The sequence below is a fragment of the Sarcophilus harrisii genome, chromosome 3, assembly GCF_902635505.1.
Source record: "Sarcophilus harrisii chromosome 3, mSarHar1.11, whole genome shotgun sequence".
In the NCBI taxonomy this organism is placed as follows: domain Eukaryota; kingdom Metazoa; phylum Chordata; class Mammalia; order Dasyuromorphia; family Dasyuridae; genus Sarcophilus; species Sarcophilus harrisii.
Genome location: NC_045428.1, coordinates 227,279,963 through 227,297,322, shown reverse-complemented (window position 1 = coordinate 227,297,322; position 17,360 = coordinate 227,279,963). Strand labels below are relative to the sequence as shown.

General features: G+C 32.5%; 1 protein-coding gene across 3 annotated transcripts in view; it reads left to right on the top strand.

The window, feature by feature from the left end:
* AFF3 (AF4/FMR2 family member 3) overlaps positions 1–17,360 on the top strand; it is a 650,210-nt gene that overhangs the window by 620,366 nt on the left and 12,484 nt on the right. For all 3 annotated transcript variants that reach the window (XM_031963628.1, XM_031963629.1, XM_031963627.1), the window contains exons 16-18: positions 7,237–7,373; positions 9,903–9,974; positions 16,132–16,225. In XM_031963628.1, coding sequence (XP_031819488.1) covers positions 7,237–7,373; positions 9,903–9,974; positions 16,132–16,225 — 303 coding nt within the window. The remainder of the gene's footprint in view (positions 1–7,236; positions 7,374–9,902; positions 9,975–16,131; positions 16,226–17,360) is intronic.

Below are 17,360 nucleotides of genomic sequence, written 5' to 3'. Positions count from 1 at the left end.
TAAATAATTTTGTTGGTTTGACTGGTATCTTATAAAAAACTGAAGATTATTTTTTTAAGTTTTTTAAGCAAAGTTTATAAAGCCTTTTTCTTTGTATAAGAATACATACATTCCCATCCTCTTAGTTCATAGTTCTTCTTCCATCTTATTCAATAATATAAGTGTTGTTTTTTTCTTAGTAACTTCAGCTCTTGCGGCATTTGGATAAGTTAGTAAAGCCAGAAGATACTCAGTTTAAAAATTTTTTGTCATAAGAAAATTCACAGAGTAAAATTTGCCATAGTTTCAACAAAGGCTTTTCTTAAAAAAAAAAAAAAAAATAAATATATATATATATATATATATATATATATATATATATATAATATATTTTATATAATGTATATTACAATGTATATTTTAATATAATGTATATTACATAACTTTTGGTATTTAAAGCCTTTATATTGCCACATCCTTGTCAGTTAACAAATATTTATTGAATATGAACAGAATGTAGAGCTCTGTACAGTGTAAGTATTGTGGGAAGAGGGCACAAAATAAAAGTTTTGATGTCTACCTAAAAAGAACTTAGACAAAGATGAGGTATCATTAGATGTAAAAATAGATTGCCTAATAGAGAAGATGACAGAATTTTCAAGCTAGAAGGGACCAAGAGGTCATCCGGATAGTCAAGAAAACAACTTTGCTAAAACTTCCTAGTCACTATGACAGTATTCCAGATAATATAAAACAAAAAAAAGTGCCATACCAAATAATGGGCAACTGCAATGAATACCTTCATTCATCTGTGGTTGGCAGGAGAAACGCTGGCATAGCTTTGGACAGTGCCTGATAGAAAACCCTAGGGTAGGCAGATTTGCATGGACCGTTAGAGAGACCAGAAAAAAGAGGGTGTTTTATCCAGGAAGCCCCAGAATAGTCATGCTGTCCTGGCATAAGACTACAGTGTTCCAGGGAGAAGACTATGGAGAACAAAGTTCTTAAAAGGAAGATAGCTATCAATCTGCATATTAGAGGGACTCTGATCAGCCTGAGAAGTAAGCCACCCTTAGAAGCTTGGAGGTAGTAGCTAGAGGAACAGCCAAGAAGGCATTAGACTTAAGAGTCAGACCCAAGTTTAAATCTGACTTTGGACATTTAATAGCTATGTGATCCTATTTGTCACAGTTAACTCAGTTATAAAAAGGGAATTATAATATTTAGTTATATGGTGGTTATGAGGGGAAAAAGTGAGAAAATATCATAAGATGCTTTGCATAGTGGTCTGGAACATAGCAGGCACTTAAGAAATAACTTGTTAACAAAATTTACTAGTACTTTGTACATAGTTGATGCCAATAGAGGGAAACAAAAGAACCTCAAATAAAAATAGAAATTATACAGGAATCAACTTTCCCATCCAGATGTTCAAGAACAGTTGAAAACAGGCCTTGACAAAATGTCATGATTCAGGAAGGAAGCCTTGAAATAAAAATAATTAGAATACATCAATAATAAGAAATTTTATGTATTCAGTGACATTCAATACACAACCTAGAGAAAGAGTAACTCCATAGCTACTGTGAGCAGAGCCTTAGATAAATAAAGCTTTGAGTGTCCACAGGTTCTATTAGAATTCTTGAAAGATATAAAACAAGAATTAAAATAATAATAATAAAAGATAAAAATAAAAGGAGAGCTCTAGAAGAAATAATTGGAAGAATAAATGGCTTGATACATGAGTATAAGATCTTAACCCAAATAACTAGCTTCCTAAAAATTACAGTAGCCCACATACTACTAAATTACTCTATAAAGCAAGAAATACTAAAATAAAACAAAAAGACAGGGGAAATAGCCTAACAACTAATCTAGAAAAATGGGCAAACACAATATAAGAATCCTTAACCAAAAAGAATGACCCTCTCCCCTTCCCAAAAAAATCAGTTTTATACCATAGTATAAGAAATCATAAATGAAAAATGGTCTAGAATTCTTAGAACAAGAGGACAAAACAAATTTAAAAACAAAAAATCACCATTCACATCCTAGAAGAAATTTTAGAAACTCTCAGCCATGCTATAACCAAAATCCAGAACTTCCAGGTTAAAGTAGAAAAAAAATTTTGGAACCAGAAAGAGCAAGCTTAGATACTAAGGAGTCACAGCCAGGATCATACAAGATGTAGCACCTAACACTTTTAAGAACAGAAGCTTGGATAAAAAAAATGTTACTCTAGAAGGGAAAAGAAAGGTTTGCAACCAAGAATAATTTAGCAAAATTGAGTATAATCCCAGAGGGAGGGGGAGGTGTAAGAGGAATTACATCTCTCTAATTAAATAATTAAATGGATGGGACAAATAAAATAAAATTTTTAAACATTCCTGTTGAATGAAGACCAGAGATGAATTGAGTCTTTGAGATGCAAACACAAAATCAAGAGAAGCTTCCAAAGGCAAACATATTGGAACTGAAAGAGACTGTATGATGAAGTAGTATTTAAAAAAGAAGCAGCAACCTTAATGTTTTTGGAATGGTCTTTGATGATCTACAGATAAGATTAAAAAAGTAAAACAGAAAAAGAATTACATTATAGAAGGGAGGAACTTCTTATTTGCATAATTAAAGTATATGAGGAAAAAAAAAACTTATGCAGATGTTGAGGAAAGCTTCGAGGAAGTAGAGAATCAAAGAAAAGTTAAACATACATGTGCATGTACTCATATATACACTCTAACACACTAAATTTGGTGTAGAAAAACATCAGACAATCAAGAAACAAAAAGGGGACAAGAAGAAAGTGAGATTTAAGAGAGAGGATAAAGTAAAAGAAGGATTAATCATTAAGTTCAATCAATTTCAATCAAAATCAAAAAAATCAATAAATCATTAAAATTCATTACTAGAATGAAGATAATAGAAGAATTCAAGGGGGAAAAAAAGGACTAGTGAATCAACAAAAAAGTCGGGATAGAATGGAGGGAAATACACAATTAAGCAATCGTGGGTAAACGTATAAAATGAAAATTGATAGCAAAATGGGTTAGAAAACAGAATTATAATAAAAGTTTCTTAATTTATAAGAACTTGGACAAGGATTCACATAGAATTAAACTAAGGGACTGGAGAAGAATTCGTTGTACTTTAATTAGAATCAGAAAAGCAGAATTAGTAATTTATATAAGGCAACAGAAAAAAAACCAGACACGAATAAAAAATGAAATGGGAAATTTTCTTTTTTGTCTAAAGATATTAAAGATAATGGATTAATACAAATATTTAACATATATATATATATACACTAAATATTTAAATGTTAATCAATTTACAGGGAAAATTATAAATACTTTAGTTATGGGGACCTCAAGTATCTCATCCAAACTTGGACAAATCGAGCAACCAGAAAAGAATCAACAATCTAAGTAGGATTTTATAAAAGTTAGATGTGATAGTTCTCTGGTGATTATTGAATTAGAACAAAAAGGAAGTATGCACCTTTCTTATCTATGCATGGCACTTTTACAAAAATTACCGCATATTATGGCATAAAAACTTCACAAATAAGTGCACAAATACAGAATTATTAGATATCTTTTACTGACCAAAGTGCAGTTAAAATTATATTCAATAAAGGGTCTTGAAAAGATCAAAAATAAATTGAAAACTGAATAGCTTAATTCTAAAGAATTTGTAGGTCAAATAAATCATAAAAGCAATAGAAAATATAAAAGTAAAAGAAAACAAAATATTACAGTTTGGGGGATATATCTACCAACACATGTTCACTTTTTTTCTCTCTCTCTTATGATTTTTTTTCTTTTCTGATTTTTCTTTGCCAACATGATTCATAAAGAAATCTGTATTTAAAAAGTTAATATACATGCATAACCAGAAAAAAAAAAAAACAATAAAGTAAGTCCACAAAAATAGTCAGTTTTCCTGTATATTACCAACAAATTCCAATAGGAGATAGAAAGATTCAATTAAGAATAACTACAGTTTAATTATGGAAACTGAATGTGGATCAAAGCATAGTATTTTCACTTTTTTTGTTTGTTTACTTTTTTAAGAAAAAATTTTCCCCTTTTGATGTGATTTTTCTTCCATAACATGACGAATATGGAAATATGTTTAGAAGAATTGCATATGTTTAACCTTTATCAGCTTGCTTGTCATGGGAAAGGAAGGGAAAAGAGGAGAAAAATTTGGAATTTGCAAAGGTGAATGTTGAAAACATATCTTTGCATGTATTCAAAAAATAAAATACTATTAAAGTAAATTAATTAAAAAATAACTATAGAATATATAAAATATCTAGGTATCTACCTACCAAAGAAACATACAGGAACTATATGAATACAATTACAAAAAAAATTTATAATAGATTTTTATTCTTCAAAATACATGCAAAGATAGTTTTCAACGTTAATGCAGATGACTCTTTCCATCACAAAGCTATTGGAGTTGGCCCTGAAACATCTCATTGTAAGGAGCCAATTCTATCACAGTTGTTCATCACATAATCATGTACAAAATATTCTTTCAAAAATCTCAGTAAGTGAGAAAGTAATAACTGCTTCTGGATGAGCTCTGCCAATAAGACAAGTACCCAAAAGTGCCAACCTAATGTTACTATCAAAGGATTACGTCAGAAAGCCAGAAACAAATAATTCATTTTGAAGAACAAAAGGTCAAGAATCTCAAGATAAATAGCAGAAAAACATTGGAAGAAAGGAAACCTAGTAGTACAAGATCCCACAAAATAGTAGTGATGCAAACTTTTTGAACCTAGCTTAAAAAAAAAATTACAAAAAGACTGTGCAATATACAGGGGGCAAAAAAACAAACACAGTAACACAATGACCCAAAGACCATTACTGCTACTACTGGTACAGACTTTATTAATTGAAAAAAAAAATTGCTTAAAAAACTGGAAAGCAGTCTGACACGATTTCAGTTAGACCAAGGTCCCATACTATATTCCACAATAAGCTCCAAATGTCATTTGATCAAAATATAAAAAATGATATCATGAATGAATTAGAGGACTATGGAAGAAAATGACTTTTGCAGCTATCATAGGGGAGAGATTCATAATCAAAGAGCAAATATTTTAGGAGATAAAATGTAAAGTTTTTGTTACATAAAAGATTTTATACAAACAAAATCAATATGTTTAGAATTAGAAGGGGGGAAATCTTTGTAGCAAATGTCTCTGATGATTGAGTTTCAACATATATAAAGAAACTGATTGAAATATATAAAAATGTCAGGTAGTTGTCAATTAACAAATGGTCAAAAGATAGGAAAAAGAAGTTTTCTAAGAAAGATATCCAAGCTATCAATATCCATATGAAAAAATTCCCAATTTTCCCCAAACAAATGCTTTTCTTTTTTTTTTCTTAGATGTTAATTGAAACCATATGTTATATTAATGCCTTTTTCAGTGCCAAGCACAGTTATTTGCTATACACCCACAATCATGAACATAGTGTATATGTGTGTGTATGTAGAAAAACACACAGTTCTTGGAATTTATTACAAATAAAAAATTATGTGTTTACTATTTACACAGAACCATTCTAGGTGCTGGGAATATAAATGAAAATGATGAATTCCTGTTCTCAGCTCCTATTCTGTTTAGGGAAGACAACACAAGATTAGTTTAAGGATATTTAGAAATTCCTTGAAGTTCTAAGTGTGTAACAAACATAACACTTTTCACAAAAGCTCCTCATGAACAGGGTCTGTACAGCAGGATGAATACAGAGAGGCTTGGAGAGACTTACACGAACTGATGCTAAGTGAAAAGAGCAGAACCAGGAGATCATTATATACTTCAACAACAGTATTATATGAGGATATAGTCTGATGGAAGTGGATATCTTCGATAATGAGAGGATCCAGTTCAGTCCCAATTGATCAATGATGGACAGAATCAGCTACACCCAGAGAAGGAACACTGGGAAATGAATGTGGACTACTTGCATTTTTGTTTTTCTTCCCAGGTTATTTTTACCTTCTGAATCTGATTTTTCTTGGGTAACAAGAGAACTGTATGGATCTGTACACATATATTGTATTTAAGATATATTTTAACATGTATGAGACTGCCTGCCATCTAGAGGAGGGGGTGGAAGGAAGGAAGGGAAAAGTTGGAACAGAAGTGAGCGCAAGGGACAATGTTGAAAAATTACTCATGCATATGTTCTGTCAATAAAAAGCTATAATAATTAAAAAAAAAAAAACAGGGTCTGTATCATGCAACCTTTGCCTCAGAGGGCCTAGAAAAAAGACATCTGAAATGAATGAATAATTCATAATGAATAATTTATTAAATGCTTACTATGTGCTGTGGACAGAAGTTACCAATTAAAAAACAGTGCACTTCCTGCCTTCAAAGAGCTTATATTCTTAACAGGAAAGGATAACACAGATGGGGAATATTGGATAAGTTTTGGTTAAGTGACACAGCTGGTACATGGAATCCAAGAGGAGTTAAATGACTTCTTTTCCCGGTGACAATGTCAGAATAGATTTCAGTATGATTCCCAGAGGAAGAGGTGGAAATCAGGGTTGCAAGAAGTGGAATAAAAGTGTCTTAGTATAGCAGATGGCAACAAGGATGTCTGAATGGTATGAGAAGTATGACTAAGACCAGCTAAGGCCAGCTAGATTTAGTAGATTGTCTTGCACACATATTAGATGCTTAATAAATCTTTGTTGAATTTGCTGTTGTTGAATTGTGAATACTAAATAATTGCCACCTGTTATATGGGTGAGATACAACTCTGCATATAACCACTTGCTCATGTAACTAAAACCAGTCACAATTTATGGAACATCTGTAGCAAAGAATGTTCTTTGTATTCATTTTACCATGCATAATATTTATTTTACATATGCACCGTATGCGTTACGCTGCCTGAGTGGTAAAAATAAGCTGGTAAATTTTGTGTACTTCCCTGTAGAACTGGATTTTAATGAAAAGCAAAACTCAATTAGAAAGCCTAAAATAATGGCGATTTTTATTTGTGTTGAGTTTAGTTTGAAGGGCTAGGTAGTTCCATTTACTCCATTTATTAGCAGTTTTGTTTTGTGTTAGATTCTCACTTTGAATTTAGTATAGCTTTTTCTCAGCCTCATTAACAGGACTTTTGAAATTCATATCTCAATAAAGCACATAAAATTCCATGAGAATGTTGACTTTATAAGTGTTCTTAAGGGAGACCATGTTTTTATTCTGCTTCTTAGGTGGAAAAATTTGGAAAAGCTTTGAATTATGCTGAAGCAGCTCTGTCATTTATTGAATGTGGAAATGCAATGGAGCAAGGTCCAATGGAATCTAAATCTCCCTATACAATGTATTCAGAAACAGTAGAACTCATCAGGTAAGGAATTAGAAAGCAAGAATCACTTATATTTCTTAATTGATTGTGTGAGATATAAACACAAAACATCAGCCACACTGCAAAAAATTAATGTTCAGTACAAAAAATAGTAACTCTTGGTGGGTGTTAATGGTAACTACTGAAATTGAATAACTTGGAAGGGGCACAAATGGTAACAGGGATATGCTATAATTCATCTTTAAATGACTGTCATTATTAGCAGACAGTATTGAAAAGGGTAACCACTATTGACCTATTCATAAATGTAAACATCTATAGCATCATGATATCTTACTGTCATAATTTGCTCATATAATTTCAGCATAGGAATCTTAATGAAACCTCAGAATTTGAATTCCCTCTCTTTAATATCCCCTGAACTCCTCACCAGAATTGAGATACAATGAGAGGATGAAAGAAGTATTCACCTATTGAATCAGTCAAGCTAGCTGTACCATTATTTTTTTTTTCTTATGGTAACTAACACTAAAAGATGGTTTGTAAGAAAGCACTGCTTTCCTCTAAGATCTTGATGTCAAAAGATAGAGCTTTAACTTTTCCTTTACGTGTTTAATAGACCTATATCACTTAATTGATTAAAACTTTTGAACCTTTTTGTGCTTTTTGTCCTGTGATGAACATGCCTTTTAAACACTAACAACTTCCTAAAATTTAATGAAAAGTTTAGAATCACTCAGTAAATATTGTGATTTAACACTGACCATATCCTTATTCAGTTTTATTTTTCTGTATTCAAAATTCCTAATCATTTTAAAAGAATAGACTTTTGCACTAGAGTGGACTTTAGAGAGGACCTTTTCCTAATCCAACTCTCACTTAATAGATGAGGATACTGAGGCTCATATAGGTTATGTGACTCCAAAGTCACATTGCAGCTAAATGGCAAGCCTGGAACTACGGTTCTTCCCATGACAGCATACTTTGGAGGCAATAATCTCTCTAAAACACATTGATACAGAGGGAAGTACTTGTTATCAACTGTATGTACTATATACTGAAAATATTTTTAGCCTTCATGATTGTCATTTTGGTATCAGAATACATAATTTTTGAAAACTGTATAAAGTTGTTATGTGAGGTGTTACTGCCTACTGTTCAAAAGAAAAGCTAGATATGTCTAATAACCTAAGCACACTGCTGGTTTAGTGACTGCAGACCATCATGCTGCTTCAGTGCACAATATTACCAACGTAGTATGACAGCAAAGCAGAGCAGTAGAATGAAGTTCTCAAAATTATAATCGTTTTCAGGAATAAACCATCTCATTCCAGAATTCTTTACATTCCTTCCTAGAATTGTGACCAGTACTGCAAGCATGATATAATGAACCATTCATACTAATACTAATAATATAGCAATAATTAACATATAATACTATAAAGTGCTTTATATGTATTTAATTTCATCCTCAACAGCTCTGCAGAAGAGAAAAGTAGGCTGAGAGGAATTAAATTATTTACTATGGGTCACACAGTTATTAAAGAGTCTGAGGCAGAATTTGAATTCTGGTCTTGCCTATTTAAGGTCCAGCATTCTTTCCACCTTATTGCCCTAATTAAGACCATTATATAGATAATCCAGACTACAACACCAATTTCACTTTAACCATCTAGGCAACACAAATAAAAGAAACTGGTTTTAATGATAGGAACAAGGAATATAATTCTCTCCAAGTTTCAACAAATATAGAAGTGGCTTGAATGATCTCAAAAATTCTGCCTGTTAATTGGATGTTTTATTGAGAAAAATGAATAACTATGATTAAACAACAAATGGAAGGACAGTCCATAAAAGCTAGCAGCTTCTCATAACAAACATCTGTCGAAGCAAAAATATAGATTAAAATGTACCCAAGACACTTATACTGCTGTCAGAGTATGAGTTACAAAGAAAAGAGGAAATTCATACATTTATCTAAGTGTTAGGAGATGAGACTTTTCTTGGATGCAAGCCTGGAAGTATTGAGCATTCCTGTCTTCAGTCAAGCTACTCAGCAGTTCAGCTGTAAATTGAAATTTGTTACAGTAGAGATGTTACTGTTTAAACATGGCTTATTCTTGAAATAGCAGCACTCCTAGCTACTTGTGGTATTTGAACTTGTATTATTAAGAAACAAAAAGGGGGTAGCTAGGTACTGTGGATAGAGCACCAGCTTCAAAGTCAGGAGTACCCAAGTTCAAATCCAACCTCACACTTCCTAACTTAACACTTCATAGCTGTGTGACTCTGAGCAAGTCATTTACCCCCAATTGCCTCAGTGGAAAAAAAAAAAAGAAAGAAAGTACCCCAGTGAACATAAAAATCATTCTTTTGGTCGTCTTCATAATGTTATGCTTGCTGATAATGGAGCAGCCTCATCCAGCTTTTAAGAAAATTGTAGCAAATACTATGTAAAGCCCAGAAGGAACTGGGACATTTGCTCTTAACAAAAAGCATATTCTACTGTTGATATGGGATAATTATGTTCACTATTTTTACTTTTTTTTTTTTTTTTTTTTTTTTTGGAAGGTACGCTATGAGACTAAAAACTCACTCAGGCCCAAATGCCACTCCAGAGGACAAACAATTAGCTGCATTATGGTAGGTATATCATCGTTCATTTGACATCTTTAGCTGTGTCAGTGGTTTTCTTTTAAACTAGGTACTATAAATACCAATGGGAGGTGCTTTCTGTCATCTCTCATGACCCTCAAGAAAGAAGATTTTGCTTTGGAGGGTAGGGGATTCCTAGAAGTCATTCAGCTGCAACCCTTGAATGACTTATGAATGGCTACTATTCTACAGGTGTGCTTAAGCAATTCATAATGATTGGTAGTTGACAGATCAGGTCTAGTTCATTAAGGTTAATAGTTTTTCAGCATTTGATGGGTCTGGATTTTTAATGACTTAGTATATAACTGTGCCAATGTCCATGTAATTTCTTTTGTGTTTAACATTTTAGGTGCAATCATAATAATTCATCTGTTGTTTTACATGTAGGATTAATTTAGCAGAACCAAGATAATGCTTCAAATTAAAGCTCACCAAATTTAAAATCAGATTCATTGCGTTATTTTTAATGTATTATAAATGCAAAAAAAAGTTTGAAAAGATTAATAAAATTTAAAAGGATTAAAAAAACAAAACATTTAAAACAAGAGGGAGGAAATCTTAGAGAAAACTTTTAGCCTTCAATAAGACAGAGCAAAAGAATTAGCAAAGAAAATATTCTTGTTTGTGTCCCATGTCTATCTTACCTAAAGTTGTCACCTTTAATTTGTTTTCCTTCCTCCTTAATAGAAAACACCTTCCATGTGAATTTATAGTACCCAGAGCACATACAAGTCTGGTTCTGCTCATTTAATATTATATTATCTTATTTAAGTTTCTCCTCATGTGCTTTATACTTTTTACTATGATATTCCTTTAAATTCATAGCAGATCATAAATAAAGGGCTAGAAGGAACCCAGAGGCCCCCTAGCCTAACCTACTCAAGCTCTCATGCACGTATTTGTTCTCTCCCTCCCTCCTTCTCTCTTTATCTCTCTCTCTCTGTCTCTCGCTCTCTCTTTCTCTATATCTCAATATATATACACACACACACATATATGTATATACACATTTATTCTTTAAAGTTCAATAGATATTTGATCTCAATGATGTGAGTACTCCATCCCTCCTTCTGTGACTTTTCTTCATCTTCCATAAAGATGCGTCTTCTCAGAGGATCTTTCTCTAAGTCTTCTGGTTTCAGGTTATATAACAGTAAAGCAAATGGCAGGCATCATTTATCCCTTATCCTTATATTTATTCCTATGTACCCAGCCCACCACCTTTTGTCGTCTCACATTTCTGACATCTTTTAAATTGTTCTTTTATATACTTACTCATTGGTAATAATTGATGGCCTGTCACCTATCCATTGCCTTTTGGGGATGCCACAACTTTAATTATTAAAAAGCTGGCATTCCATGACTAAGAGCCATCATCAAAATAATACCAGTATCTAAAAAATATAGGTCATTGTTTCTGAGAGAAATCTGAGGGATTAAAAATATCATGTAATTTCCCAAAGTCAGGACAACTCTTTTTCTCCTTTTAGTTTCTGAGCTCAGAGCATTAGCCATTCACTCTCTGTCCAAGTTATACACATGAAAAGATCAGATTTATGAATTGTCCATCTAAATATTTCATGAACATTGTTCATTCCCTTGATTTTTCATATGTATATCATAACCATTTTTCATTTAATTGAATATTCATGTGGATAAATAAACAAAACTCAAATTTAAATGTCACAAATAGGCACACTTAGAGGACCTCACCATCTTAGAATGAAAATTCCTTTCAAATAATGATAGTTTTCTTTTTTTTGTACTTATATTCCTAGTGACAAGCACAGTGTGTGGTACATAATTGATTGATCTATGAGGAATCCCGCCTCCATATAGACTCTGTAGAGGATAGGTATTATAACAATAGCAAATGGAAGCCTATTTCCTTGTTTCGCATCTTGCTTGATCCCAATTTTATTGTATCTTTTAAGGAATCCCATATGATCTTGATAGCATGCATAGAAGACATATTGATAGAGGAGCGCCTTGAAAAGGGATATTTTGATCTACTGAAACAAAATTTTGAAGTCAATAAACAATAAGGTGTATTATGCACATCTTTCAGTCTTTTATGGGACTGGTGAAGACAAGATCTTCCATAGAATATCATTTGCAAAAGTCTGGTTATTCCCTTATCAGACCTTCATTAAACATAACTAAATATATGTAATTATTCTATTCTCATAAAGGTCATATAGACATCAGAAAGCTGGCATCTTAGGCATTATTGATATTTTTCTTGATCACTTTTGTTTTATTTTTGGACTGGACCTCTGATTTCACTGGTAAAGAGAACTCCCTCCAACAATATAGATCAGTGCTTTCTCTGAAGTGTGTATAGTTTTAATGTTGCCAAACACATTGAGATGTTATGTGACTTGCTCATGTTATGTCACATGGCCTGTATATGTGATTTGAAATTTAGTCCTCTGTCCAAGTCACCTTTTTATGTAAAGTCCAAGTTCTTTTGCAAACCTTATCTTCCCTTCTTGATAACTTTGGAAGTGATTCCTCAGTATCCTTAAAATTAAATTGTATACCACACAGAACTTGTTTGTATACTTAATCTAATCCAGCTATTCTTCCCATCTGTGTTCTTTAATGCCATTTCTATTTGCTCACATATAGACTTTGGGAACTATGTGGTAACTCCTCTCTCATTAATAAAGGAAATGGTTTGTTATAAAAATCTTTACAGATATTTTCAGTTTTTCATACACTTATTGCCCCTTGAAGTTTCATCCTTTAATGTATAAGGACAATTTGGCTTCCTTGGGTCTATTGCCAAATTGTTTTCTTTTCCCACATTAGCTAATGTCCCAAAAATGTAGGTCTTATTCTGAGTCTTGAGTACCTCTCCTGTCAGATGAGTACCATGCTTCATTATCTATCCTCTCAAATTAGGTCATTCTTAGAGTTCTTACAAATAAGTTTATATTCTGTATCAGTTCATTTCTCTATCTACTAGCAAAATCAATTTATTGGGTGATATATATTATTTTTGACTTCCTTATTGTAGCACTTGATTTACATTATTTAAGTTTCAGTAGAAAAAGTGTTGATATCTATTATTTTACCTAGGTCTTTCTTGGCATCAGTAACAATTTGAATAGTTCACATTAAAGTTGCCTTATTTGTATCCCAGATCGTCTCATTTTTTAAAATACTTTCTTCCAACTTGATATTTACAGCATCAAATCCAATTTGATACTAATAAGAAATCCAGTTGTATATCAACCCACTAATTCAGAAAAAAAAATTCCTATATACATTAACCAGTCATTTCCTGTCTGTTAAAAATACGTGCAGTTTTTTATAATAATAATAATAATAATAATAATAATATTTGGTTCTCTCCATGTTCAGTATCTTCCTAATCACCATTCTTATGTCCGAAAAGACTTCTTTATAATCTACAAGCCTTTGTCTTCTTTCTCTCCTTATTCCTGAACCACATCTTATTACCTTTTTTTGTTTGTTATTTTGCCCTACATCTATTTCTGCATATTAAAGTATATATTGATTTAATTTAGAAGGTGTCATTAAATGTTTCAGAGATTTTCACTATTTTTTCATTTTTTATAACATATGTTGACAGTAATCTTCAGTTATTTTCATGGTAATCTTTTTACTACTATTTATAGTTCACATTTGATCAAATCTCCCATGAAATAATGTTTCTTGTTTTAAATGCACAGTAAAACCAATTCCACCAACTTCATTATTTGCCTTTACAAAAGAAATCTGTGAACCATTTTTCTAAGCTGAATTGTCTATTGGTTTTATTTATAGTGAGAATATCAAGTCTGATAGGATTCATTTTCTTCAATAGTATTTCCACTTGGTCACCGGACAGAGCTTATATTTAGTGTAGCACCAGTTACTTAATTGTGGTCTTCAACTCTTGGTGATTCTTGACATCCTCTATCCTTTTTCTGCCATTCTGCCACCACCATCACTAGAGTTGTCAGAAGGACCTTTTTGTATTTTTCTTTATTGTATGGGTTGTCATGGGCAAAAAATTAATTGCCAAGTGGCTAGCCTAGCATGATGGGCCTCTCTGTCCTTAGGCTGGTCCTTGCAATGCAGATTTAGTCTGGTGCCAAGACCATACTGAAAACCTTTCCAACTTGGTAAAACTTGCCAGAGTTTTTGTTCCTCTGGCATAGTCTTCAGAAACTCAGGCTCTTTTGCTCACTGCAACAAAGTGGCAGACTAAGACTTTATGGAACAAAAAACTTAATGTAATATAATTTACACAGCCATTTTCCAGGGTTTTTTTTTTTTCCTGTTTTAATAGGGTATATGTGAATATTATTATAGATATAGGTCTTCCTTATGATGTTTTTTAGGATAAAAGTCATAGCAATGCAATTAATAAGTGATGTTATGCACAATTTTGTGACTCATTGCATGCTGCCATTTGCCAAAATATTTGTGCAGTCTACAGTCCTACCACCTTTTTAGATTGCTATTTCCCCACAGCTCTGCCAACTTTGTTTTGTTTTGTTTTGTTTTTTACAGTTCTACAGAATAGTATAAAGTACCATTTTTCTGATTATTAAGAAATCTGAACTTTTTTTTTTCTTGTGGTTAGTATTTTGTAATTCCTTCTTGATAAATTGTCTTAACTTGTATCCTTTGACCAGTGTTTGATGGATTATGTTAATGCCTGTAAAGCTATGGGTACATTTTTTACAAATTCTTTTTCTAGATCTTTTTCTGCAATATTTACTGTACATATTTTCCCAAACTACATATTTTAAATTAATTTTAATAACATCACTTTTTGTTGTTTAAAATCTTTTTATTGTTGCATGATAAAATATATTTATCTTGTCTTCAATGATTTCTTCTGTTTAGGTTTATCACATTTTGATAGTAAAATGATCTATTTTAAAAATATTTACTAATACTCATCCCTTGGAGCTTTACTTTCCTCATTTGTAAGTCAAAGGAGTTGAATTGATTGATTTCTAAGGTTTATTTCCAACTCTATAAAGTCCTGTGTTTTTATGTAGTGTATAGTCATTGCATTAATACAATAACTAATAATGATGATAATGATAAATCCTGTGATCCTATCATGTCCTACTCACATGCCTGCTATATTAGCAATGGTAATAAAAATCATACAGTCCTATGTAGGGACTTACCTACATAGTGCATAAATATGAGTTCTTTTAATAACAGTGATAATGAGATAACAGTGATTCCTCCATCCAGACTTCACAGGGCATAACACCTCATATTCCTAAGTCTTTTGGGGAAATTATTCCATATTTTTTATAAACTTCAAAGTAAATCCATTGGCAGATAGCTTCTATGTACAATTTGTGATAAATATAAAAAGATAAAATAACAAGATCATCAACTCCTTATGGACTGGGAGATGTCTACTATGATCCTTCAAGAAGATATTTCTGAATTGTGAATCTGATCATGAAGATTTACCTGTAAAACTGTACAACAGTAGATGATTGTGCCATATTTGGTGTCCCAGTTAATGCTAGAGCCACTTGATTTATAAAAATAGTAAACTAGATAGTGGGAGATAAACACCAAAGTACATATTTTTAGAAAAAGACTATGTTCTTTTCCAGCTTTAGGTAACTACTCCTAAAAGTACTAGATTAATTATAAAATAAGGAAAGAAAATTTGGAAGAAAGGTTTTTGTTTTGTTTTCAGAAGAACAGATTCAAAGTCAGTTAAGCACCTGAGCCTGTTAGTGTGAGAAATGGACATAGCAATTTCCTTACACTGCTTAGTATCCAGGAATTTGCTTCTCTTGCCCTGTTCTTTAACTTGCTTTTTACAGGGAGATACTACCCTCTAGTGGTGTAAAGGAGAAACAGAGGTAATAGAAAGCCCCATTATTCACACTCCCTAAAAAAGGATTGTGAAACTGATGAATGTATTTGATTTCAGTAGATTATTTTATTCTATTGAGCAATCACTTAGGAAGTGCAGGTCTTTTTGAATTTAATTTTTTTTAATGGTAGATTTGACTTGGTGCTTCAAAACCTCAATCTATAACTAGTAAGTGCCATGGAACAACTAAAGTGTTTGAAGATATTTTTCTAGTTTTGTCTGGAATTTATGACTACTCTTAAGACTGATTTTCTTTTTTTTGTAATATAGTTATCGCTGTCTGGCTCTCCTGTATTGGCGAATGTTTCGACTCAAAAGAGACCATGCTGTAAAATATTCAAAAGCACTTATTGACTATTTCAAGGTATTATCTTGCTTTATAGATTGCTTGTAATTTGACATGATTATAAAATATACTATATATTGTTTAAAGATCCTGGTGAAAGTAAATCTGATTAGACAGAGAGAATCCATTGCTTTCAGGCAGATGACAGTGTATTCCCTGAGTGTATATATGAAACCATATTATGATCCAATCCCAAAGTTTTAAGACTGAAGACACCTTAGAGAAGTCATCTAATGTGTATCCTTATTTTAGGATAGTCTATGCCTCTCCTTTCCTTCCCCTGCTAACCAGTAGTGTTCCTTAAACCCACAAGAGAAAGATTATACACCTAATCCCTCAACATCCTGTTCTAATATTTAACCATCCTGCAAGACATCATTCCTTATAGCTAATCCAGGGGCCTCTTTCTACTCTTTATAACGCTTTGCTGTTTTTTACCTATGTGATCTTGTGCAAGTCATTTCAGTCCTCTGCTGCAGTTTCCTTTCAGATGAGAAATTTGGTCTAAATGAGCTATAAGGCCCCTTCTTGCTCTAAAGCTATGAGTCAATGTGCTTTCACATACCGTACCAGCAGTTCCTTCATCTGGTATCATTCCCATCAGAGATCCCTATTGACTCATTGAGAAGTAACTCTTTTGAATCTCCTATGAGAAGAAGAAAATGAAATATTCTCCCTCTTAATCTTTGTCAGAGAAGACACTCCAATCAATGAGGACTCTTTAGGACAGGGTCAACCTTGGGGAAGGAAGGTAGCTGGTGTGGAGGTGCTCCCCAAGATTATGTGACAGGCCCAACCAGGGATTCATCAATCAACACTCACCTCTCTGGATGTTTAGGAGTAGTGGCCACCTAAATCTGTTTAACCTCAGTGGGTAATTTTGTCATGCATATGTTGGAGCCCACATGAACCACTAGTGGGGAGGGAGAGGAGGAATATTCATTGACTATTGTCTTCAAAGCATACAGCTAAACAGTCTGTCCAAAATAGATTTCGTGTTCCAAGCCGTAGTCAACTAAATGATGTTTTTCTCAAATGAGAAGTGTACTAAAACTTACATAGTATGGTTGTAGCCTTATTTTTGACTTTAGGAAGATGGAGTCAAAGACAGAAATGTGGCAAATGTTATGAACTTTGATACCTAAGAGGAAAC